Source organism: Lemur catta, chromosome 12 (genome assembly GCF_020740605.2).
Source record: "Lemur catta isolate mLemCat1 chromosome 12, mLemCat1.pri, whole genome shotgun sequence".
In the NCBI taxonomy this organism is placed as follows: domain Eukaryota; kingdom Metazoa; phylum Chordata; class Mammalia; order Primates; family Lemuridae; genus Lemur; species Lemur catta.
Genome location: NC_059139.1, coordinates 10,947,121 through 10,974,101, shown reverse-complemented (window position 1 = coordinate 10,974,101; position 26,981 = coordinate 10,947,121). Strand labels below are relative to the sequence as shown.

General features: G+C 44.8%; 1 protein-coding gene across 4 annotated transcripts in view; it reads left to right on the top strand.

Moving 5' to 3' along the window:
• RETREG1 (reticulophagy regulator 1) overlaps window positions 1-26,981 on the top strand; it is a 129,157-nt gene that overhangs the window by 69,125 nt on the left and 33,051 nt on the right. Inside the window, exon 1 of one of the 4 annotated variants that reach the window (XM_045566272.1) lies at window positions 21,245-21,380. The exons of 2 other annotated variants lie outside the window; for them this stretch is intronic. In XM_045566272.1, coding sequence (XP_045422228.1) covers window positions 21,322-21,380 — 59 coding nt within the window. In that variant the 5' untranslated portion in view covers window positions 21,245-21,321. Of the gene's footprint in view, window positions 1-21,244; window positions 21,685-26,981 lie in introns of those variants that run through there. One more of the 4 variants, XM_045566273.1, reaches the window with a different exon arrangement.

Sequence of the window (26,981 nt, the reverse complement as noted above, 5' to 3'; positions counted from 1 at the left end):
TCTGGGCCTTCTCCAAGGCTCAGGGCTGCACCACAGCTCTGGAAATCTTGGTCTGATTGGGGACCCTGCTTGACCCCCATGTTTGACCTCGCGGACATCATCTGTCTCGTGCAGGCCACGGTCAAGTGGAGGGACTGAGCTGAGCTGATCCCAGGTTCCTTCCCCTGCTAAAATTCTGTGGTTCTAGGAACATACTTGGGAGCTGAGGTCAAGGGGGCTTCCTTTGGCTGATGTTTCCCCCAAACGCTGTGGACCCCGCGGCGCAGGGTGAGGGCAGTGCCGGGCAGGGACGCCGCCGTCTGCTGGGTGAAGGGCAGCACGTCTGGGAGTGGCACCTCTTTCTCCTGCCACCCATCTGCGCTTCATATTGCCCTTTTCCCTTTAAAGAACTAACGCCTTTGTTGGATCCTCAGTCAAATCCACACACCGTACACAAGGTATTCCCCCCACTGGGCTGCTTCTACCTGTTGCCCTCCTTGGCAGCTGGCGGCCTTGCCGGGGACTGGCTGCCTTGGCGCCATCTGCAGGCAGCGGCTGGGGGTCGATCCCAGCGTGGGCTCTGAGCCTCAGGCCCGGGGTTTCAACACAGCTCTTCCTCTTAGCAGGTACCCGGCCCCGGGCGAGTTACAAACCCTCAACGCCTCATTTCTTCACTTTTAATATGTGGAAAATACTGTTTAATTTGGGAGATCGTGGTGTGGCTGAAAGCACACGGAAACTTATAACGTGCTTGGCGCAGGGCCTGGCCCTCGGAGAGGGCTCTGGGAACAGAGAGCTCTTTGATTCGCACAGCTGGTGAGCACAGACCCTCATCCTCGGAAGCGGGGAGGCAGGCGGGGTGGGATCGGCACGGGGCTGGGGGCTGGCCAGGGGAAGAGCAGGGACGGGGAGTCGGTTGACACTGGGCCTTTGGTGTGACCCCTGCCAGCAGCAGCTCTTGCCATCTAGAACTATGGTGGCTCAGCCCTGGAGTGTGTTCTTCCCCACGCTGGGCGTTCTCCTCCAATGGCCCTCAAGCAAATCCATGTTGGAAAAACATGATTTTAATCTGCCAGAATGTTCCCACAAGACAAGAGTCTGAGATGAACTTTGAAGCCCATTCATTTATAAAACATTCCAACTCTAATTTTAATTTGTAAAAACATGATCTCAGGCATTCGTTTACTTTGGTGCCATCGGCACCTTGCGCCCGCTTCCGGTCTTTTGGCAAACAGCTGTCCCACCCCATGGTGATTCGTGACTTTTCCATCTGATGCAATCTGACACATCTGTGGAGTTAGTATTTCCTATTGGATGGGCTGAGGGAACAAATGTCAGAGTGTTGAGAAAATGAAACGGGAGATATATGTTTGTCCTGCGTCCTTGTGTCTCTTGGTGGCTCCTTGGGAGAGGAGTTAAAATGTGTTGAAGTGTTGGCATGTCTGGCTCCACGGGGTGAACTGGGTTGGCAAGTCGTGTCTTGTGAGTTGATCCCCTTATGCTGACGAATAACCCTTGTCACTCCCGTTTCCCCTGTGAGTAATTGGATTCTTTGTATTTGCTGAAATAAGGAGTATGTTTGGGTTTTTATCAACACTGTCCAGCTTCAGGGCATTTTGTGAGTGTTTCTCTCCAGTAGTGAATCAGTGGGCTCCCTGGTTTCAGGGCCTCCTGGGGAGAGGCAGGGTTCTTCCTCTATGAAAGCTGTCCTGAAAATTCTGATCCCTACTAGCTTTCATCTGGATGGTCCATTTCAAGCAAGAGAAGTGAAGTGAGTGGGTGGGGGGCTCCCAAAGAGACAAAGGAATTTGCCAGATTCTCACTTTCTGTGTCCTGCGCGATATTAGACCAGGCATGTGCACATGGCAGGTGGCTCTTCTGCCCACTTGAGGCAGCGCACACGCAGTGGCCCCAGCTCCCTCCTTGAGAACAGCTCTCTGTACTTGGCATTGCTGAGATTGAGGGGAGCATTCACATCTTGCATGGATTGACCCCAGCCAGACAGCCTAGGAGTGAGCTGACTAAAAATATGTTTGTATGTTTATAAAATATACACTATATATAAAAATATATTTGAGAGGGAGTAGAAAGAATAGGAAAGCAATATAGACATTCTAGTTAAAAAAACAAAAACAAAATTGAGGCATGAAACTCCAAAGGCTCAGATTTTTTTTTGCATTTTTTAGCAATAAAGCATTTTTGAATTAAAAAAGTAAAATAAAATAAAATCCACTTTATTAAGAACCCAGCTTCTCGTAGCAGCTTCCTGTTCCTCTTAACAAGATGGGTCTTTGTATATTTATTTGTGTCTTCACTTGTTTTATGTCCAGCTTCTCTGCCACCCCGGGAGCTCCATGAGGCAGAGAGCGTGTCTCTCTTATCCACCCCTAGATCTCCAGGACCTTCCTCAGTGCCTGGCACTTCATAAATGCTTAGTAAAAATACTTGAAGGGCGAATGAGTGATCTGGCTTCCATAAAAGAGACCATTATGTACAGAAGAAGAAAAATGGCAGCAGAAGACATTTCCTTTCAAAGTTTGGTAGGGCTATATCATCAGTGTTCCCATCTCTGGTGCAACGTATGGTTCTGAGGGGGATTCTCCTCTCAGCAGATTACTAAGATAGAGGTTCTGAGTCTCCTGTGAAAACTCAGAAAAGGAAAAAGGCAGGGGGCTGGAACTGGAGTGTGAATGTTGACATGAGCACAGAAATACCCGGGCTACCCCTTCTGATTCATTCGCACATTATCACATGATTGCCTCGGCCTTGATAAGGTCGGCTGAAATGAGCTTGGTAATCTCTCCTCTCTGCCTGCTCTATACATCCTCGCTCAGCAGAGAGGCTGGACAAGTGGGGAGCCCTCTGCAACTGCCGGACGATAACCTTGGGGGCACCCCTTCTGGTCTGTTCCCACTGCTTAAATCAGTGGGTAACTCATATCTCAGTGCTGAGAGTATGTGTAGACAGTAATGTTCTCACACATAACCAAAGTCTTAGCTACCATGAATGGACTCCGATGCTAGGGGGTTTTTTGTTGGTGAGATGTTCATTACTGTAAATCAGTAGAGGTAGGGACAATGTGATATTCTTTCTGGTTGCCTGGACCTTTTGAAGGACTGCCCCATGAAGGGGAATTTTCTGACTTATGAGTCCATGCCTTTGCAGAGTAGGAGCCGAGCTTCCCTCCCCAGCCACCCTTGAAGCTAGGGTGTAAGCACGTCACCCCAGACCCCACCAGCCAGGTGCATTCTCGCCAGACTTTGCATTAGAAGCTGGAAATGAAAGAGGCTTAAAGGAATCAGTTCTGGCCAGGGCAGTGGTCAATACATCCATTTTCCAAAATAGTAGAGGGGAAGGTTCTAGGATGTGCAGCCTCTGGGAGCGGCACCAGGCACTTCCTTTGATATTTCTGGGGGAGCAGTTCTGTGGTGTGATTTGAGTAACATTTGTGACCTGGTTCTCCGGCCTTCTAGAGACTCCCTGAGCTACCCTGTATGAATTCCAGCCAGAGTAAGTCTATCCTACAGGCCACCAGGAAGCCTGGCTGATGCTGTGGGCCATTCGTGTCCTAGAACCCACAGGGGTCTGAATTATCACCATAATCACTTTGGGGCTCCCTGTCGAACCCCTTCTGGTTACCACAGAAAGTTCTTCTTCATTTGTGAGCATTAGTTGAGAAAGGCTTAGGCTTGGTGACCTCTGGGTTGGTCTGCTTTGGGACATACTTCCTCCCCACTTGAAATTTGGCACTTCTCCTGGGAGGTGAGGTGGGATGGGGGCAGTGATTAGACTCGGGTTAAGCAGTTAAGAGAATCTTAGATCACTCAGACTTTGTGTTCCTTTTATCAACCGCTAAGGCATGTGCATTTCACATTCCCTCCAACCCTAAAGTTTGGAATCCAAGATGTGCATCTTCCTAAAAGGGTTTTCTTCAGATCTTTCCAAAGTACCACATGCAATGAATTCAGACAGCGTATTGTATAAATGTATGTTTGCGTCTATGTTGGGATTTGCAATTTGTGGGATGAGATAATTCTTCTAAATTATCTGTCTTCAAAGTAGTTGTTGTTATTGTTTTACATTTCACCAGTCCTTTACACGAGCTGTGTTATAGGAGTTCTAACAGTTTATAAAACAAAGATACTATGATGATAAACAATGAAGCCAGCTTGTTTCCCCGGCGACTTCCTTACATGTGGTCTCTTAGACTGTGACTTTATGTGGAGAATTCCCACGGTTACTACATGTGCAGGTGATTTGTGAAAGTGTCTCTAGAAATACACGGATAGTGGCGGCACACTTTGTAAAACTCAACGGCATCTGGGTAATTGCTTCAGTCTTTCTCTTTACTGTCTGCATGGAGACTGTGAAAGGTAACAAAACAGCTAAAAACAAACAGAAAAGCCTCTGAACACTAGTAAGTAAGATGAGACCCTGGATGTTCTAGAAAACTGTGCATCAGACCTCAACCCCCAAAGACTTGAGTGAAAAACTAGCTATTAACATTTGATGTCATCGGGTCTCCATTGGATATTAGGAACTATTGTTTAATCTCCATGTGTGCCTTCCTGTATCTGTCATTTAAGGATGGTTTCCAAGGCCAAGGAGATCCTGAATCTGTTTCCCCCATCCCAGCAATCTAAGTACCTTAACAGGACAGACACAGCCCCGCATGGTCTGACACATTCATGGCACTCTGTCTCCTAACTGGTGTAAAGGAACCTTGTAATCAGAGGCAGGGTGTATGGAAACCTTCCTACTTTCCTCACTGTGTGTTGTGAAAGAGAAGCCAAATTCAGCGATGGCCGCAGGCTAATTTGTTAAAGGAAATTCCTGTTCAATGAATGCTTGGTGAGCATTCACTCCTTCCCTTTCCCCTTCAGCTCTGTCTAACCATCCCCCTTCGCAGGTCCTCAGATGTGTCAGGTGTCATCTTGCCTCTGCCTGGAATTCTTTCCACTTCCAAGCCCAACACACCCTTTAGCATCACCGAGGCATCCCTTCCCTGCGGCTGCCAGACCCCCAAGGCTGTCTCCTGTGCTCATTTTGTGGATTTCCATAGCCCGTTGTACTTTCCCTGTCCTAATAGCCTCTGTCACCTTGCTTTGTAATTGCTTGTTGATTGTCTATCCCACCAGACTTAAAATTGGTGATGGCAGGGACCATTTCTAATCTTTGCCCTCCCGCTGCTTGGCCTGCAGTTAGCAATAATAACCAGTTGTTAAATGAGTCAGTCATTTAACCAAACTTGGTCATTAGTAAGCATCTATGATGATGAGTCTAGAACTGTACTGTGAGCCATGAGGGACTCAAGAGAAGAAAAACACAGCCCCGGCTTAGCCATTTCCAAGCTCTGTGACATCAGGCAAGATAGGTACTGTGCCTCTCTCAACCTCAGCCTCTTCATCTGTGAAATGGGAAGGAACACCTTCCTTGAGACATTATAAGGATTATATAAAACAATTAACATAAAGAACTGGGTGCATAGTAAGCACACTTTAGCTGCTGTGATTATTATCTGTCATCAAGGGGTGAACTGGCCAGCAGTAGTGAGAGACCAAAATTGAGAGATTAAGAAATCTAAGAAATAGTCCCTTCCCTCCTTCCCTCCTTCCTTCCTTCCTTCCTTCCTTCCTTCCTTCCTTCCTTCCTTCCTTCCTTCCTTCCTTCCTTCCTTCCATTATTCATTCATTTCTTACATTGAAATTCTGATGAAAGTCAGAGAAAGGAAAGATCATTGTGATTGGAGAAAGCAACAACGAAAATGTGAGATTGGATCTCTTTACCTCTTGGATATTTTTAAAAGCAGACACTTCAGTGAGACAGTCAACATGCCAAGCACTGTTCTGTGTTTCGCATATGGTTACATTGTCATCCAGTCTTTATACTTAATCCAACCTAATCATATACTTAATCCACTTTACAGACATTTACATATGTATTAAATCTTCACAACAAATATATGAAGTACTATTATCCCCATTTTACTGATGAGGAAGTATGCACAGAGTGGTAAAGTCAGACAGCCAGCAGGTGGTAGAGCCAGCATCAGACCCAGGCAGGCTGGCGCTAGGGGTCAACTTGGCAGAAATGCCCCTGGGAGCACATGCACTGTGCCCAGCACGTGGGTGCCAGAGACACTGCCCTTTCATGGTGGACTGTTCAGGCAAAGGGTTACAATCGCGGTGGGAAGTGAATACAGTTTAGATGCAGAGGAGTGGCCTATAGCCAGGGCGGGTGCTGCAGAAATGAACTGTGAGGCGGAGATGGGCTTGTAGGATGTGTTACCAGACCTGAACCTGGGAAGGGAGGAGCAAGAGTAAGAGAGGAGAGAGGAGGAGTGGGGCTGTAACGCGGCCCTGGCCTCCTGGGGCAGGGAGAGCCTTATCGAATGATACGGAGAGTAAAGGGTGCAGCTCTTTGGACGCAGGTCAAGCTTCATCAGGCTATGCTTAGACTTGCTGCTGAATAAAACAGAGAGGCCGAAAATTAACCTAACGACGACCATGCAAGATGAACCTGAACGGGAGAGCCTGAGCATAGTATTTATGCACCAAAAGGACACCTAGGGTTAAATTTCTACCCCATACCGTATTTCACATTGGGTTGGACTGACAAAACTTGAAGTAATGCAATTAAGGGTGTAAAAAGTTAGGCCGAACTAGCTGATACAACTAAGAACTTAACTACGGTTAAGCTTGCCATTGGACAATGATGCACAATAACCCCAATGTGTCTTTGGTGGGTGGTGATAACATTAAATCAGATGTTGATACATGAAAATGGTGTTTCTGATTTGTTAAATTACCACGTTAACAGCAAGTGCTGCTGGTTTGATTTGCACCTGATATGATAAGAAGCTAATTATATGACAGGGTGACCCACGTGGCACGGCAGTTTCAGTCCTAGCAACACAATATTTATCTGGACAGAAAACAGTCAAGCTGCTAATTCAAGATGCAATCTTTTCCAGAGACTTAGCCAATGCAGTAAAAAACAACTTTCCCCATTCCTCACGCAGATACTCTCCGTGTCTAGGAAATACAACTATAACTTATTTTTATTTTTGTCATTTAGAAATGATTTACTGATGACCTTACTTCTAAGTATTTTTATATTAAATGGTCTCAATAAAAAAGTGTGATCAATGACAGGACACCAAAACACAGAATCCTGGACTTGTTTGCATGTGCAGATTTTTAAAAGATAGAATCTCAGACTTTAATTTATAGATTTTATCTGATTATACAAGGAATTCATAGGTGGGGAAATTTTTTCAAAATACTTGAAAGAAAATAAGAATCATAGAGATAATCTCTGTTAATATTGGGATATATGTAGTTTCTTCCAGATGTTTTTTTTTTCTTTAATCAGTTTCAAAATAGGTAACTGTTTAAGTAAGTTATATAAAGTGTATGTGTGTGTTTGTAAAATGCAGGAGTAGTCAAACTATGGCCCACCTCATTTGTCTGCTCATGCTGCAACAGCAGAATTGGGGATTTGTAACAGAGACCACAGGGCTGCAAAGCTGAACACACTATCCAGCCCTTTACAGACAAGTTTTCCAATCCCTGTTTTAATATGTCAAGGATCCCGTGCCATCCGCTGTTCTTCCAAAATGTGCTTTGAAGGTCTGCATGGTGTTCAGGCGAGTGGATTGAAGTCTCACTTGATTTGATCTTGTCCCTTACTGCACACACTCTGTCTGTGGGTAAACCTTCTTGGCTCTGTCTCTAAAACGTGTCCCCTGTGCCCTGTTGTAACTCCTCCTGGGCCCCCTGCTCCTTCTCTTGCCCTGAAGAGGCTGGTCCCCACGCAGTCAAAAGCTAACTACTTTGGTGACTCCCTGTTCCATGCAGATACGATATATGCCTGACACAAGGTGACCTTGAACATGAGGCAACCACCCCCTTCCATTGCCAAGGTCCAGGTAGAGCTTTTGACCACCTTGAATATAGGCTTCCAGAAATACAAATGTAAAGCGTCACGTTTTCTATTCATACTAGTTATAATCTCTGTAAAATCACTGCTAATTTAATTATGTTCATATATGTAAAAATTACATCTTCTTTACATAATATTTTAGTTTTAAAGTGCTGCTTTTCCTATTCTGTCTTTATGCCAATTTCATTGAAACAAGGGCCACTTTTTGAGTCTAACACATTTTCCAGAACAAATTGTCTTCACTACTAAGTTGTGATAGAGCAGGTTAAAGAATTAGAGTCACTGGAAAGTATACTAAGCTGTGAACAACTGTTTTGATCAGTGTTCATCACAAGACCTCTTACTATATTACTTTTGAGGAAACTTTTGAAAGGCTATTTATAATGACATTTAACCTTTTCACTGGTGAGATCACACCCCCCACAAGGAATTATGAAATCTGTAATAAATTTCTTTTTCTATATCTCTTTTTAATTATTATTATTGTTCTTGTTATGATTTGTACCAAATCTATCAGGAACCTTTATGATATCTACAAACCCCTCAGCTAGCATTGATATAATTTTAACCATTCTTTCTTCCCAGTACTATTCTATTCAAAATAAATGGAATGCATAGCCCTGGTATATGACAGATTTTGTAAGATCACATCACAGTGTCTGACCACATCCTCTTTTTGAGGTATAATTTTGGGTAAAAAAAGCAAAGCTTCAAACTTTGCCTTGAATTCAGATGTGTAAGATGAAATCTCAGTTCCTCACAGCTCTGCCCAAGGTTTAGAGCTCCACCCTGGAGCCAGATGGCCTGGGTTCAAATCCCAGCTCCTCTGTTTGCCAGCCTTGGGACATAAGTGCTTTGTCCCCATCTCTAAGGTCCCCCAGGATTCTGACTTGGAGATTAACAAATTCGATGGGGAGTGCTCTTGGGGTCACCCGCAGGGAGGGGAGAGGAAAGAGGCGCGTGGGGCAGAGGGAAGAGCTGAGCTGTGACACGGTCCCGACAAAGGCCACAGCCAACACCACGCAGGGTTGTCCCAAATGGGCCGAGGAAGCCACTGTTTTGCACCCTGTGTGCTGATCAGTCACTGGCTCACCCTGGATGGAGGTGTGACACTGGGACAGGCAGCTTTCTTCAGCGAGGACGGTACCCAGAGAGGGCTGACGGCTGAGAGCCGTTCTCTCCGGTGCTCCCACAGCTGCCGGAGCAGTAAGTCCCTCATTCCCGAAGGGGGACCTGGCCATGCACCACAGGGAACACCATGGGGCTAATAACAGTCCCTTTCTCACAGGGTTGATATTGATGATTGAATGGATTAATATATGCACAAACGTCAGAACAGTGTCTGATTCGCAGTAACTGGTATGTTTGTTAAGCAAAATTAAAATCTTGGACCTGACTCATCTCCTCTCACTGTCTTCCTAACTGCACTTCTACCTTAGTAGGTTCCAGACCCTGTTTCTGGAATATGCCAGTTTCACTCCTTACTCGAGGCTTTTGTAGTTACTCCTGGGACATCTGTTCTTGGGCCCACATTCTCCCACGTAATGCAGGAGGGAGCCTTTGAGAGGGGGGGCCTCTAAGCCTTTCCTGCTTTGCCCCCCTCCTAACGGAGGCAGGTGACACTGCCTGGAGCTGGTCCTGACTTGTTACACCATGTGGGATTGCACAGAATATGCCCCAGTAAGTACGTGATGATTGAACAAATGAGGCTTGAGATTTTATTGTCTGCTCAGCAGCGTGCCTATTGATCAAGATTGATTGGTTTTTCTTAGAAGCAAAATACTTTTCTACAGAATGGATTTGAGCCATTTGCTACCCACAGCGAGGGCCCTCCATGAACATTGGGAGAAATCTCCCATTGGGAGATTTCCCTGGTGTGGTGGTTAAGTTTATGTGTCAACCTAACCAGGTTACGGTGCCGAGTTGTTGGCCAAACACCAGTCTAGATGTAAAGTATTTTGTCAATGCGATTTAGCATCATTAGATCAGACTTTGAGTGAAGCAGATTCTCCTCCATGATGTGGCTGGGCCTCATCCAGCTAACTGAAGCCTTAAGTGCACGGACTGAGGTCCCCCAGGGAGGAAGGAATTTGGCCTCCAGACTGCCTGCACGCTCAGGACGGCACCTTCTGCCGGGATTTCCAGCGTGTCGGCCCACCCCGCAGACTTCAGCAGCCCCACGGTCACGTGAGCCAATTCCTTAAAATAACTCTTTCTCTCTGCATCCTACTGGCTCTGTTTTCCTGAGGAACCCCGACTAATACACCCAGGCACTCGGTGTGTGCTCGGTCTCCGTCCCCCTGTTTTGTGGACATTGCTGGCATGCCCGTGTGCAGGGCAGGGGAAGGCACCATCTCACCGGTTTAAGCCTGTGTCCCAGCTGACTTGCCCAAGCGGAGCCCCGCTTTTGCCTTTAGGGTTTGCAATGCTGCGTAATCGTGAAGAACCTAGGAAGGGTTGTTTCCCATTTTGGGGAGGGACTCCTTGTCTGTCCCCGCACGTGCGGCCAGCTGTACTTGCATGGGGGAGAAGGGGACCCAGTCATCCTGTGGGACAGATGTAAACGTAATGTCCCCACTCACACAAGCGCCCGCAGACCGTGTAGAGACTCCTCGCTTCCTGGCCTCTTGTGTGGTTCTGACACAGCGTATCTCTCTCGTCACTTCTATTTAGGACTGAGGTGATGTTTAGATTGTAGTTGCTTGGGATAGGCACAGAGGCTGGGTCGGAAGGCGTCTTAAACAGGTCACTGCCCTTTAGTTTTCACCACAACTTGTGATTTCATTGTCTCATTAACAAAAATAATATAAAATCAGGTTTGATAGAAAAATTCACATTGGTTATAAATACTCAGACTGAAAGCAGTGTGTGTCAGTGTGAGTCTACCATGAAAATTTATGATGAACTGTGTGTATGATGTTGCCATGGTTTGATGCTAAAAGTAGGTGCACATAAAGAGAAGCCAAGTCTCCTTTCTATTTTTACAGCTCGGGCTTCCTCTAATACTCAAAATAGGAAAGAAACATGAAAGGTAAGGATTCATGGCACGCAGGGAGAGGAAATCTGGACTTGGTCGGAGTCTTGGAGATTTTATCAAAGTGAGGGGGAAATGGGCAAGTTATTGTTCACGGCTTTCCCAAGACCACGTTGGAAGCAGTTCACGCAGCCCGCTGCTCTGGGTACACTCAGAGCATCAAGAAGGAGCACAGGGTCACCTTGTGTCACGTGTGTTCACGGAGATGGGTGCACAGGGTGTGGCCTGTCGCTGGTGCTGACGCCGGGGGGAAGGAAGCGACATCATCGTGGAGTGGGCTGGGTGCGCCGTGGTGAAGGCCAGCTCAGCTGGAGAGGGTGGGCAGGGCCGGGCGAGTGCAGGGGCCCTGCTGAGAGGGCAGCTGGGGCCACTGAGGCAGGGAGGTGGCCCTTCCAGATCGCCTAAGAGGTTCGGGGCGCAGAGGCGAGGCAAAAACAAGTTCATGGTGGGAACAATTTGAGCCACAAAATAAATAGCGTGGCGCCCGATTATCACCCAAAGTGTGAGGTAAATACACGAATCCTTGCTGTATAACTAACTGACTGAACAACTAAGTGGGGAGAGGGGAGAGACGAATCTTCCCAGTGGAAGAATTCCAAATGCTGTGTGTCGACACCCCCGGCTCAGGAGTTAGAGTTTTGTCCCTTGCGCCACCCTCCCTCCTCCTGTGAGTGAGCATTGGATTTAGTGACTTCTTTCACAGACTAGAGTATGGAAAGGGAAAAATAAAAACTGTACAGTGGGCAAACCTGGCAAACACTATGTTATCTAAGTGATCAAGTTAACACCACGTGGACCTCATGACCCTCCAGCACGATGAGATGAGACGGGCACTTCACCTCCTGGTTATTCCTCCCCAGAACCCACACTCAGCCCAATCATGAGAATAGCATCAGACAAAGCCAAACCGAGGGATGTCTACAAAATACTCCTCAAATCTCTTAAGGTTGTGAGGACCCAGGAAAGCCTGAGGACTCTCAGAGATCCCAGGAGACTAAGCAGATAGGACGACTGAGTGCAGTGTGGTGCCCGGATAGGATCCTGGAAGGGAAGAAAGATGCTAGTGAAAAAAACTAGTGAAGTACAAATAAAGTCTGGAGTTCGGTTCCTAGTAATGTACTAGTGCTGGTTTTTAGCTTTGACAAATGTGCCACAGTAACATACGATATTAACATGGGGAAAAATGGGTGAGGGGGACACGGGAATTCTCTGTGCTGCCTTTGTAACTCCTCTGTAAATCCTAAATTATTCCAAAATGAAAAGTTTACTGAAATACAAGAAGTTCGTGTGTGCTCTAGGAGAGGGCGCTGATGCGGACACGGGGATGGGTGTGCAGGCAGCAGATCAGGGAGTGACACCGTCAGAGTCTTACTGGACCCCGTTTCTCTTCTGTGGCTCTTCAAGATTCAAGTTTTGGGTTTGTTTTATTCTATTTTTAAAACTCATTACTTTTCCTAGTCACTGAAGGCATTCCGCTCATACCCCGATAGACATGAAGCCACTTGTGGGACACCTTCAAGTTGCTCTATCATTAGGAGCCCTGAAGTGTCCTGAAGGACGTAAAGCATGTTTCTGAGAGGGTGTGTGATAAACCATCCGGAGACATGGTTTGTCTCCAGACAGTGACTGAGGCGATAAGGAAATGACAGCCCACTAGGTTATCGGAGGAATCTGCCCTTCATAAGAAGCAGTTATTAGGTCTCTTAATTTAGGGCCCTCTTTTTCCTACTTACCAAGATCAGCAGGGAGCCCAGCCGTTCTGGCAGCAAATGCTTCTAAAGAGGCTGGTTCCTCTTCACAAAAGCCTCGAGGCTGTAGGAGCCACTTCCCCACACCCATCGCCTGGAGGAGAAGTTCCTTCGGTGTCTGAGATCTCTCATCCCTATCCAAGGCTGGGTCAGCAGGTGGCGCTCCCCCAGCCAAGGCCACAGTGTCGCAAGATGGCACATGGCGGAGGGTGGGCAGAGGAGGCATTCCAGCCGCCCGACCCGCACCCTCAAAGTGAATATGAAAATAGTGATTAAATGGCAGGGCTGTGGGGCTGAAAAGTCTCCCTTTCTCTTGGGCTTCTCCGCAGACTACTGGGTAAATGTGTAGCCAGGAAGCATCTTATCATTTCCCATTCAAGGAATGAAAAAATTTTTAACACTGACACAAGCAAAATGTAATAAGGAAGATCAACATGTACCCAAAGTATTACATAACCCATCGTTAAGCAGAAGGCTGTAGGTAATTGCCCCTGTATTGCACAGTGTTTTTAAACACAAGAGATGAGGTTTGTTCTGTGCCGTGTGCCACCCTTGTTGAGTCACTCCTGTCTTTACCATCCACAAAGCCCTCTGTCTCCACGGCCTGTGGACTTGGCACATGGCCACGTCCTTATGTTTGCTAAGAGCAGGGAGACCTGCCAGAGTTCTTTCGCTGCTGTGGCTATTTGTTCTGAATTTCTTGGAACCAAAGATTCTCCGTCAAGGAACTTCGCCCCTGAAATACACACATTGTGCAGCCTTAGAAGAGAGCTTTGAGGAAGAGAGCAGGCAGGGAGATCATTCAGGAACAGGGATGTTCCCTGGAGGGCAGCTTGAACCAACGGGTAATACTGGCCCCCCAGGGAATTTGGTGTCTGCAAGTGTTAAATTCTGAGGGGGTTTTATGGAAGATTTTAGAGGGTGGGATGGGATGGGGAAGGACGAGAAGGAAGAGAGATAAAGAAATTGGCTTGATATCAGAGGCAGAGCAGCTGTGTTTTAAGGATGGCGGAATGAGGAAGTAAGTAGGAACAGAGCCAGCCCCAGGTGACCGACAGGCCTTCTGAGAGGGAGTCACACACCGGAGTTTGTGGAGGGTGCAACGAAATGGGTCTCAGTAAACGCAGGGCACAAGAAAAAACAAGCCGGTGACGTCGGGTGATGTGAGGCGTGAGGTCTGAGCACCTGCCCTGTTTTCAAGCTGTCGCCAAGCGGCTTCCTCTTCCTGTGTTTCCCGAGACTACTCCTATACCCTGAGTTCCCCGCCACTTCCGGCTCTCCTTCCCCACCTGCCATCACCCCACCCTGCCCGCAGTGAACCCCTGAGCGAGGGCAAACGGGTCACAGCGGACTTTACACCTTGCATCACCTACTCAAATGGTCATGAACTTCTAAATATCACCACTTAAAAGTTAGCAACATAAAATGAAATTTTATTAAGAAGCATATTTGATCAGAAAGTCAGGACATAAAATATACTGCCACAGCTGCCCTCCAGGGAACATCCCTGTTCCTGAATGATCTCCCTGACTGCTCTCTTCCTCAAAGCTCTCTTCTAAGGCTGCACAATGTGTGTATTTCAGGGGCGAAGTTCCTTGACGGAGAATATATTGCCACAGAGATCAGCATGACAAAATCTAGCTGGAACAGCACAGCATCCTTGGAGGCCCTCGAATCTTTTACGATGCTCCCTGGTGGCCTCTTCCACTCCCTTTCACTCCCGCCACTTTCAGACCCTTCTTTCATATTCTGTCCTTCCTCATGCCCTCGTCCCTCATTGTGTTCTGCAAGTCCGTGTCCTCCACTCCTGGCCTTTCACTTGCACTGGGCTGGCCTGGCTTCCTTGTCCAGCTCCCTGGGTGGCCGCACACTGTTCTGTGCAGACCATAGTGTTAGCCTTTCCAGACAGCGTCACTTCAGCAGATGCTTTTGGGAGGCACAGTTCAACCCAGAATGGGATCAGGCAGCAGGCATGGCAAGGACCGGACAGGAAGGGCGTGAGAGGCACTCAGCCAAACTGACGGTCCATGGCAAAGATGTGGCACCAGTTGTTGGTCCCAGCCAAGACCATAACAGATTGTGTAGCAGGCGAGGTATGACATTCCAACACAAATGGACACAATGGAAGTTCTGAAAATCAAGGGTAAGAAAATGGTGATATATTGGGTTACCCTACAATTCATGGCCTAGACAGAGACACCGAGGAGAGTAAAAGCGGTTTGTTAATAGTTGTACCAGGACAAGAGGTGCAACTGGGGACTGTCCCAGGCAGACCGGGCAATAGCATGACTACAGCGATGTTTCCGGAAAAAGAATGGAAGAAGCCGACAGCAGAGCTGGGGCAGGGGCAACTTCAGAGGCTCAGTTGGTTTGAGAATACTGCCTATTTGGGGATGAAAAGAACTTTGAGGAAAACGTTTCCTGTGCTAAGCTTAAAAAGAGGTAGAAAGATAAAATAGGTAACTGGGTTAAGTCTGATCTAATTATTATGAGAAGAGGCTGAGAAAAAGTTTCCCTCTTTCTCCTGCTGGCTGTCCGGATTCTCCCAGCCTCTGTTTCCAGCTGTATCTTGCTCAGCTCTGGGTTTCCAAGGACCTGAGTCAGGGGCCGCCTCTGGGGGCATCGAGGCCACGGTTCAGTGTCCTGCCCCATTTAAACCTGAGTGGCTCTTGTTGGCTTGGTCGTTGTATCTTTTACATATTAAGGTTTGGTATAACATAACATTTGCAGGGGGAAGTTTGTATTGCTTTGAAGGCCACTGGTCTAGGACAAGTGTCAGTTTGATTCCCCCACCCAGAAATCAAGAGAGGGGACACTGTCTCGCCCTCGGTAGTGTGGCTGACACAGTGATTGTTCACCAGATCATTGTTACCAAGTGGCATCCTTTACACCATCGACATATATGCCCATTTGATCCTTTGCTTTTGCTTTTTTTTTGTTTGTTTGATCTAAGGTTTTTTGGTTTGAAAAATGTCCTCTTCTACTTTGTTCCAGAAATATACTTGGTTTGCTACTAGTTCTGTACTGTTCTTCCACTTTCACAAAATGTGTAACACATACCCTGAATTTTTGTGGGGAGCAAATTCTGTAGCCGTGATATTGGAAGTCTTTGGTGGGATGTGGAAGGGAGGGGAAGGGGAATCTTATACTCTCGAGCCAACGGGCAGAGAGTTTGCTTTGGTTTCCTTTCTCTCATTCTTTCAACCAGTGCATGTCTTTCACCAGTCACCTCCTCTAAGGCAGGGACTCTTTACTGGTCGGGCCTGAGCAAAAGTCCTGAAGCTGTAGAGGCTGGCTGGGGACGGACTCCTGAAGGCCGTGGGTCCCAAGCGAAAGAGCGGGCCTTTCTTTCCTTTATTGACAGCCCTGGAAAGTGCCCCCTTCCATTTAAAAGTAATATTTTCCCTTTTTCATATTTTAAAAGTAATTATTTGTTCATATGGTAAGAGTAATTTGTATTTGTTGCTAAAAAACAAAAAAATGCAAACAGTAAAATTAAAAATTATCATTATTTTCCTAAGCCAGAGAAGAAAACCACAGTGAATACTTTGGTGTTGGTCCTTCATACATGTCCTTCCAGATATTTTCATCAATATACAAATGTATATTTTCACACGAATGGGATACATTTTGCTTTCTGTTCTATCTCTGTCTTTCTCTCTCCCTCATTTTTTACAACTATATTAGGAAAAGACTTTTATAACAATCTTATCCTTTTTAATTACAGCATAGGATCTCATTGAACCATAATTTAATTAACCTCTTACTGATAGACCTCTAGATTGTTTTTGCTTTTTTACTATTTTAGAGAAAACTTACATTCATTTTATCTCTAACTTTTTTGTTTTATGCATATGACTTATGAAGTACATAATATATTTATAAACAATATATACATTGTAAATACATTGCTCAGTAGCCCCATGTGGCCAGTGGCTGCCGTATTGGACAGTGCATCTGGTTAGAAGAAAAACTTCCGACAGATTAAACAGTTGAGTTCAACTGAACAAAGAACAATTTGCAAATTGAGAAGCCCTCACAACCAGAACAGGTGCTAAGAACTCCAGCCTGCTGTGTGGTCATCCTGGCCTGCCTTCAGCAAGAATCCCGTCAGGTCAGTTTAGCAAGGAATTACCCTGCCCTCTGTCCAACCTCCTCACATCCCCGTCAGTGGCTGCAGCCAGGTGAGCCATGAGCTCACCTGTGTAGCATACTTTTCCATCAGAGGGGTGGCCTGGCTGCAGGGCCTGGTCACAGTCACCTTTGTCTCCTGGGGCATCTCCAGGGACTTCATTGTTGGTAGAGTTTGGATGGAGCAGGTCTAAAGGAGTTCCTGTAACCTGCTGCCCCTCAATGCATAAGATGCCCAGGCCAGTCCTGAGGCACCAGAGGGGGTCACCTTCAGAGCTCTTGAACAGGTTCATTCTGGGCTCGAACACCTTGAACACCTTTACTGTCCTTTAACTTCCCATCCCCTTATCTCAGACCTGCCCTCTGGGGTCCTGTAGACTAGATTCATTCATTCTTCGGCAGGAGCCCCTTTACGTCTCTGAGCAGGGCTATTGTGTCGCTAAGGTCTTTTCTCTGAGTTCCCCTGATTTGAGTGATCATCTTTGAAATATAATTCTCTATTCTGGATCTTCTCTAGAGCACACACCTTAAAAACAACAGCAACAACGAACTACTGACTTAATGAACTACTTCCTGGTTGTCATCGGAAACCAGTCTCACAGGCATGAGTGAGGATCAGGCAACAGAGGGCATCTGGCTTTTTTCCTCACACATTGAGATTGGTCTCACCATGTGACCTGAGATGGAAGTCTAGTGTCCTTTTTGTTTTAACGGTTTTGTTTTGTTTTAATGATTGTTACTTATACTTTTGGGAAAATAGTTTAGTTAGGGTTAGGTTTGGGTGTGAGGAATGAAGTCTCAAAGTAATAGTGGCATAAATGTTATTTTATTTCTCTGTTTCCTGAAAGTTCAGAGGTAGAAGGTGTCTAGGGCTGTTGACTGCCCTCGGTGCCTGCCGGCCCCAGGCTGCTGCTTTTGTGGGTTCTGCCATGCTTGGCATCTGTTGCACAAGTCACCTCATGCCCAGTGTGGCGTCTGGGGATCCAGCCATCACATCTGCATCCCAAGCAGCATGAAAGTGGAACAGTTGAAGGGGATGTACCAGGTATCCTTTAAGGAAGGTTCCTGGAACTGCCTAATACTTCTGCTGACATCTCCTCAGTCAGAGCTCAATCACAAGGCCTTACTTGGCTCCAAAAAGGCTGAGAAGTATAGTTTTATTCTGAAAGACCATGCATACAGATAGAAACTGAGGTTTCTGTTACCTGGTAAAGTTAGGAAGGGATATGAAGAGACAACCTGTCTCCACAGCATCTTCATTTGGCCACTCATTGCTAATATTGTCCTGTAATCACCAAGAGCGGGAAGGTCCCTCCTAGTGTTTCAGATAGAAAGTTCCAGAGCTTCAATCAAAGCTGCTGTAGAAGACATAGAAAGAAACAAAACAAAACTCAGACCAATGATTGTGTGAAGAGGAAAATGGCATTAAGAAAAGTAGACATTTAGCTTTGAAATGGCAGTGACTCTCTTAAACCATACTATTTGATTAAATTGGAAAGGAAAATAAAATGCTCATTTAAAGTATATTACTAAAATTAAATGCATACATGTTTTGCAAGAGTGTGAATACAAGAAAATTTAAAAGATGGAAGTATCAGGCCACATGGGCTTTTGCCAGAATGTGTGAGCTCTGCTGGAGAGAAAGATCCTTCAGCCAAGGGACAGTCAGCCTGCAGGCTACTCCTGGCTCTGTCACCAGCGGATCACCTAACTTTGCTGGGTCACAGTTTCAGCATCTGAAAATCCTGGCGATCGCTTCAGTGGCCACATCTGTCTTCTGTGAGTCCTTAAATTCTGGATGTCTAGTCGATTTCAGGTCAGCATCGGTGAAGGAAACTTTAGCACCTTAGTCCCCAGCAAGACAGAAGGTGTCACTGGATGAGGAAGCCACAGGTAGGACCTAAGTGGGAACCCTTGTCAGTCGTGTAGCTACACTCTGGTTTTATCTGTGCCATCCTCATGAATTTTAGAAAACTGTGTTTTCCCTCCTTGTCCTTGTAAGTTTTAGAAATCACCACAGGTGTACCCAGAGGGGTTGGAGCGAGCAATTTTAAAATGCTTGAAGATTACCTTGCATGATGGAGTGAAAAAAAAAAAAAGTGCTTGAAGAAATGCTTAAAGGAAGTACAGATGTTCCTGCACTTACCACAGGGTTACAGCGTGATAAACCCATCATAAGTTGAAAATATTATAAACTGAAAATGCAGTTGATACACCTAACTTACCAAACAGCACAGGTTAGCCAATCCTGCCTCCAGCGTGCTCTCAGAGCACTTACATTAGCTCAGGTGGGCGAAATCCACTGGCAACACAGTCCACTGTAGAGTGTTGGTTGTTTACCCTCGTGATGGCGGGGGGATGACCAGGAGCTGCGGCACTCTGCCCCCACCTAGCATCTAGAGGCAGTATCCCACCGCACGGCACTAGCTCAGGAAAAGATCGAAATTCCAAGTACAATTTCTACTGAAAGTGTTTTGCTTTCACACCATTATAAAATCAAGCCATTGTAAGTCGAACCACCATAAGTCAGGGACCATCTGTATTGGTAAATATTTCATGGTGCTAATAGATAATTCATCTGTGACAGCACTAATTAGGTAAATGTCCTGTAAAATTTAGAGGCAGGTTTCAGGGATATATTTGGTTCTGTCGTAACCAGCAGCTATATTTAACAATGGTCGCATTCAGATAGTCAAGAAATAGTAAACTAGGAGTTTAGGAGGAAGAAAGGTAAAATTCATGGACTAGAATGGTAGAGCAAGAATTAGACAAGAGAATTAGTCTTTTGTGCTGATGAGGTTCAATACAAATGCTGAAATATTTTCAGTATTTCAGCTTCTCAATTCTTTAACACTGTAACTGCCATGTGAGTTATATTTAACTCATGCTAGTTTTGAGCCCGGGGCCTCGTGCAGCATATGTAACTCACACGTCTTTTACCTTTACCCTCAAGAACTGTTTTTCAAGGTACATATATATATAACTCATGCACAGAAGATAATAAAACACCCACATTTTTCATTAAATTAGAAAGGATTGTTTTGTTTTCAAAGTTTTTATTCTATTTTTGTAATAAAACACCCAAGAATTTTTTTTTTCTGGTGTGGCCATCAATGTGTTAAAAACCTGGAAATTTCCAACAATACAGCACATTGCTTGGCTTCTAAGAGGCTCCTGCACACGCTGATCTTCAGAACTCAGCTTATGACTATTTTCTTTCAAGTTCCTGGGACTTGAGTTGTGTGTCTGAGTAACTGGACCTACTCAACCTTAGACTTTGAAGCGTCTAAGATGTTAGTTCTCGTGTGAAATATTTAATCTTTTAAAGAATTGTTTCTGATTGTGACAAACACACACCACAAAATAGCTAATGTTATGCAAATACTATATTGTTTTGACATTTCACTCCCCTTAATGCTGTAGAAAATCACTTTGACAAATATAAAAGGTAAAACATGAAATATAGATATCTTGCTAGGATTAGCTGAAACATATCAATGAAACACACATATTAACACGGTATTGCTTCTTAATAATTAGATCTTGCTTTCTGCTTCCCCTAATATTCCTAGTCAGGGAAAAAAGATAATTTCAGTTTTTTATCCCAAGCTTTCAGGGTATATTCCTAAAAGAATCTCAGTAATATTTCTCTGGGCTTTTTTTTTTTTTTTTTTGACAGGGTCTCTGTTCCTTAGCTCACTGTAGCCTCAAACTCCTGGGCTCAAGGGATCCTCCCAGTAGCTGGGACTACAGGCGCACACCACCATGCGCAGCTAATTTTTTTATTTTAGTTTTTGTGGAGACAGGATCCCACTATGTTGCTCAGGCTAGTCTTGAACTTCTGGCCACGAGTGATCCTCCCACCCCAGCCTCTCAAAGTGCTGGGATTACAGGTGTGAGCACTGCACCCAGCCATCTCTGGGCCTTCTTGAAAGCAAGATGTGAAGTGATTTTTGTCCTATGCTTAAAACAGTCGGGAAGTGAGGGTAGCTGGTCATGGATACCTCCTAGGCAGTGACGAGGTAAGCTATGAAAACCCACAGGGACAGGATGACAGGGACGTCCCGGGAAGAAAGCATTTTGTCCACATGAACACACGGACTCAACGTTTGTTTGTATTCTGAGTTGAGAAATCTAGATGATCTGCAGAAAGATTTTCTTGCAAAACAACATCCCTGAAAACCCGCTTGGGTACTGGCCTTCGTTTTTCACTATTTTGAGAAAGGAGCTTTTTTGCTGAGTGGCTGGACGTTCTCGGAACAAACAAGCTCGGCTCTCACAGGTACAGCCCGTTTTGCTCTCTGCTCTCCGGCTCCCTCGGGTGACTCAAAAGAGGAGATTTGATAGCCCAGGGTGAAGTGTCAGCCCCCCGGTGCTCATGCCAGGGCGAGAAAAGGAGCGGGAAAGGGCAGGCAGGCCTCGGTGAAGTCGTCCAATAAAGGTTAGCAGCTGGGCAGGGCACCTTCTCACACGACTGCAGAGAGAATGCTGGAAGCTGGGCAGCGCCTGCTCCCAGCTGCCTGTCACGGTACTGGGAGTAAGAGGTGACCTATTTATTTTTAGAAGGGGGCAGTCATAATAACCCCGCTCCTAGCTTCATTCAAGGCAGGCAGACGCTTTGGAAGTTTGTAAACACCAACTTTCTGAGTAAGGGAGGAGCGCTTTTTTCCCAAAAAGGAAAGAACTTCACTACTGGTTTTTCCTCTCCTGATATTCAGTTTGAGGGTGGAAAAGACACTATTGTTTGGCCTCGTTAGCTGTGGGGAGCAGGTGCTAAAGCCTTCTCCACTAGTATTATTTTTAAAGGGCAGAAATGCCTGAAGGTGAGGACTTCGGACCAGGCAAAAGGTAATTATGGCATATATGTACTTACTTTTTCTTGAATCTGTTTCATTGGCTGGTTATCTTTTTGAAAATATTTATCACTAATTTAAAAAGTAGTTTAAAATAAAAAAATAAGAATACAATCCTTAATTCCAGGAAACTGAAATTTCTTTGGCATGAACTACCTGAAGAGATACAAATAACTTAATATACTCACAAAAACATACGCAAATATGTTTTTCCTGACTGAGGAAGAGGTAGCCTGAAATTTTTTTTTGAAAGTGTTTCTCCATACATAATGGAAAGTCTACTTGAATTTTTTGATGTTGGATTTTTAACTTTAGATAATAGTTGTTGGAAATCTAAGCTAATGAACATTTAAAAAACTGTATATTAAAGACTTTTTGAGCATTTCTAGAGGCTAAATAATGGACCAATATACCAATTTTGATATTTCAAAACTATTTTTTTAACCACAGTTCTTATCTTTGAAAATGTGATCAGTTGGGCCCCCATATGTGGTACATTAATTGTATCAGTGTTTTTATTAATATCTAATTCTAGATATTAATTTTGTTAATACCTAATTCTAAGAAGAGGGCATCGAGTGAAGGGAAAGGAAACTGGCAATGAATTCTTGCTAATGTGAGCACAACTGAACCCATATGGAAAGTGTCCATTTGAGCCCATTGCTATTAACAAAACTTGCATGACTCAGATGTTGGAATTCCAGTTGGGGTCATTGAAATTTGGATATGAAGAAGTAAAAAGAAAATATTAAACAAGGAAAAGGGGTCATTGAGAATTTTATTGTCAGAGAAAGTGGAAACTGGTAACTCTCTAGGAACAAGAGCACCAAAATATATTTTTGTCATTGTACTAAAGACAAGCATCCCCTTTCAGCCATGGTATGTGGGGCATGTTTGTGTGGGTGGTGATCATCATCAGTTGAAATAGTGTCCTTCAAGACTAATTTTCTCTTTCGTTTTCTAGCTTTTATTTTCTTACAAATTCCTTCCCAGTACATCAACGTTAAGTTGACATTTAATTGAACAATGAAACAGCTTTCTACATAAAATGAGACAGTAAATCAATTGCTGGTAGTGTCTATAGTGGGATATGGGTTAACTAACTAGTAAGGAAAACATTTTTGAAGACATGTAAACGTCAGTTTTGATTTGGAGGTGCTGGGTTATCTTCTGGTGTTGTGTGTATCCCCTCTGTGACATTTCAGCATTTCCTAAAGCAGAACTTTCCTTTTTCTCTTGGCACCTAGGCATTTCTACCAGCTCTCTGCATAGAATTTTGCACAGAATAGGCATTTTTAATAAATACTTGTTCAGTGGAAAATACTATTTATAAACTGTTTTACACTTGTAGTACCTATCTAGGGAGGTTGGTCATTATAGAGATTGAAAGGGAGGAGAGATTTGACAGAAATGTGATGAGGGTTGCTTTAATGAAATACAATATTTTCATAATTAAATTAAATAGTAATTAATTGTTGATAATATTTTGAACTAACAGTCTGTATTGTAGACTAAACAAACATAAGAATTTTTCTAAGAATGTTTTACTGGTTAAAAAGGATAAATAAATAAATAAGGAGAATGTATATATACTCTCTATATACTATATATTATGTAGAGTATATATACCCACATAAATATATACACATATAATGATTATCATTACTAAGGTTAATAACACATTTGATTGAAAATGGGAAATTCCCTCTCCTTTGCAGTAGCATATTCTGGCCCCCCCCTGTTTTATTTTGATGAGATTACTTTTCAACTCTTAACAGTGGTGGTTTTCTTTACAATATACTTTGCTTTACTTCATCCATTTGTTTGCTTTTTCTCTATTTTTGTAGAAAGAAAGGGTATCCTAGACTGGGGAATGTTTAGAGCTAGGCTAGAAATAACATATTACAATTGAGAGGGCATTTTACTCTTGCTAAATTTGAGATTAAATGCCACTGGACAAGTCCTTTGGTGCCATGTCTAAAAGAGAAATAACTATTATAAGTTTTGTATCTGCAGACAGAGCCTGTTCTAGGAGCTCGACTGCAGCAGGTTCTAGTTGAATCTCATGTTGGGGCTTATGGATGTTACTTTAGTCCCATTTTGGGCCTTGGTGAGCTGGATTGCTCTGTAACTGCCAGTGAGCTAAATCTGAGTTTGGTCTTTATTTTATTTTTTGTTATTTTTTTTAAATTTCAGAATATTTCAGGGGTACAAATGTTTTGGTTACATAAATTGCTTTTGTGCCGTTTGAGTCAAAGTTATAAGTGTGCCCATCCCACAGATAGTACCTGCATTGTACCTGTTAGGTATGAATCTACCCATCCCCTCCTCCCCCGTCCCACCTGCTTGATTTCCATTGAACGTTGAGTTTGGTCTTTTGAAAAATTGGGAACGAAATACTATGGAGCTTCATGAGTGCGTCTGGGTGTGTGCCGCTGGCATCCCAAACATTGCCTGCTTTGTGCACTGAAGGTCCAGGGCTCCCAGGCACCATTTTATAGTCACTAAATGGACAAGAGTGAACCAACTGCTTGGGAGGGGGGCAGGCAGAGGAGAGACCCTCCTCCTTGCCAGTAATAGCAGGTTCTTCTCATAGTAAGAGCCTGCAGAGGCTCTGTGCCGTTTTCAAGGTCAGAGGGGAGGCTAGAGGGTGAGAAAGAATAAGGCTCTGAAGCAGGCGAGGAAGGCAGAAACCCAAACAGGGAGCATGTGTGCCAGAGGGGAGGGAAAGAGCAGTGGGGGAGAGAGCAGTGGGAGCAGCGACTCGGGAAGCAGACGAGGTCAAGAGATAGGAGGAAAAGTATACCCTGGCCAGAGGCCTGGCTCTACCATGGTTCCTTGTCCCATGTCATTTTGGGCCTGCCTTGGAGCAGTGACCCAGCAGGTCCTCTGCAGTGCCCTCAGCAGCCTGGGCGGAGGGCTGTGCCAGCCGTCGTGAAGGGGGAAGGTGCCCGTCTTGTCATGGGAGCCCTTCCGCAGTGGAGAACTACGTTCCCACACCCATTGGTTCCCTCGGCAGGTATTTATAGAGCTCTGAATTTAAGCCAGTTGTCACGCCAGGGAACAGGGTGATGGCTTCGGCCCCTGCTGTCACAGAGCACACAGCCTGAAATGGGGGAGACACACAGCAAGGTAAAAATAAGTAAATGAGAGCATTCCAGACAATAAGGGCTAAGGAAATAAAAATGCTAATGTGAGAGAGGACCTGGTGTGTGGGGTGGGGGTGGGGGTGGGGTAGGGAACGGTATAAAGCAAACTGTTGGCCACTAATTCAGGACTCTGTGAAGCACTGTCCTTTGAGTTGTCATATGGTAAAGACTTAAACGTTTGTTTGGAAGCCCCCTGAGCCTGTGAAACTGTGGCTTCGCAGTTTTGGCCGCTGAGAGAAGTTTTCGTTATTGCTTTGCTCTGGGGGGGTGAAGTTGCCATCTCTCTCTGTTCAGGGTATACGAAGGGCTGTTGTATTTAAGAAAACCAAAGCTCTTTTACAGCAGTACAGTCTGTTTAGTATTTGGAAATGTCATTAGTGATTGCATTGCATTTTATTCTTGGAAGGTTTAAAAGAAATTGATTTTAATGTATTTTTAATTCAGATGTTCTAATAGTTCAAGTTGGCCAGATTGTAGGCTTCATTTTACGTTGTGGATAAAGCCTAGCATCGATGATACCCTTTCTTTAAAATATAAGGTGAGGATGAGAAGAGTCTTGCACAGAAACCTGACCAGGCTGCTCCGACTCAAGTTTGTGTGTGCTTCGACCCTCAGTGGAGATGGACTCCTCTGAACGAGCATATTTCAGCTTTTCTGTGTTTAAAAAAGTCCTTATGCTGCCTTTGGTTTTGAAATAGGCACAGAGAGATGAAGTAAATAAAAAGTCACTGAGTGAAGGAGTTGCGATTTGAAGGCAGAGAGCCGACCCTGAGTCTGTGCAAATAGACTTGTGTATAGTAGTTGCATGGGGGCTTTAACACTCAGAAAGAAGGTCAGTGTGGGTTCAGAAAGGCCAGTGGGATTGGCGCACAGGAGAAAGGAGAGCGTGGCTGGAGATCAGTGGGAGAGGTATACAGGAGCCCCTCCCGGGGCCCCGTAGGCAGTGGTGTGCTGGGGAGAGCTGGACAGCCGGCTCTCTGGGGAGGGACGCCCTGGGCGTTAGCGTTTGCTGATTCCTGCGGTGTAAATACTCCCACTGTGGACGGCTGCACACCACGCACCCACACGAGGCCGCTGAAAGCAGAGAATCATGACACTGGCTCTCGCGAGCCTGTGGTCAGCCCCAGCACACAACTGATTGAGGCCCAGACAAGAGTTAGCATTTAATTCTGTGTTACATCTTCTCCATTTACATATCTCTAAGGCATAATAGACATTCAGCAAAGATTTGTTGAAGGAATTAATGATTTATTTTTCTTGCACTCTTCTATACAGTCATGGAAAATGTCTATCAGGTGATGGAAAATATTTACCACTTTTGAAATCCCACTTTGACCCAGCTGGGCTAATATTTGCGATTGATTAAGAACACGTGGAACAATGCAGTCTGTCCTTGTTGGAATAGGGTTTGTTTTGTGTGAGATATCTTAATCACCAGTTAATAAGTACTGTGCTTCCTAAACCCTTGCAGCTCCCCAGTTAGTTTCCAGTAATCAAGGCCCTGTTAAAACTGATTTCTATTTTATAAACATAGGGTGACTAATTCTTTGCTGCCGTCCCTAAAATGTGATGAAGGTCTGTTTGGTTTTCAATACCCAAGGAGGGCTGCAGCTGCCGTCTGGTGGGCCCTGGTGACTGATAGAACAAAAGCCTCATTGTGTGGGCTTCCCCTTCCTCCCTGCCCTTGTCCCTTTATGGCAAACCTGTGTCCAGATCCATTCGGGTGTCTTGCTGCTTCTCCACTGTCACTCGTATGTTTTAGAAAACGACATCCCATTAAACAGCTTCCCACAAAAGGATGTAATAGCTGTTCATTTGGGGAGATTGAAGTAGTATCAGGGAAAAAAAGATGAAAAGATCAACTGTAAGCTTAAAGCCCTAAAAATATACTGTTGTATTGTTTTCTAGTTCTTCTTGGTTGTATTTTCTTGGCAAAGAAATACATATTATATTATAATCATATAATAAGTGTATGATGCCTACAGTCATGTGCTGGTTTTCTCCCTCATAAGCATTCCCAGTGGCATCTTGAGCATTTTAGATGCATTTTTAAGTGCCTGCAAATATATTCTGTCCTTTGGATTTGTCCACCTGTATTAATCATTGTTATTGAAAATCACTTTGCATTTATAAATGAGAGTGG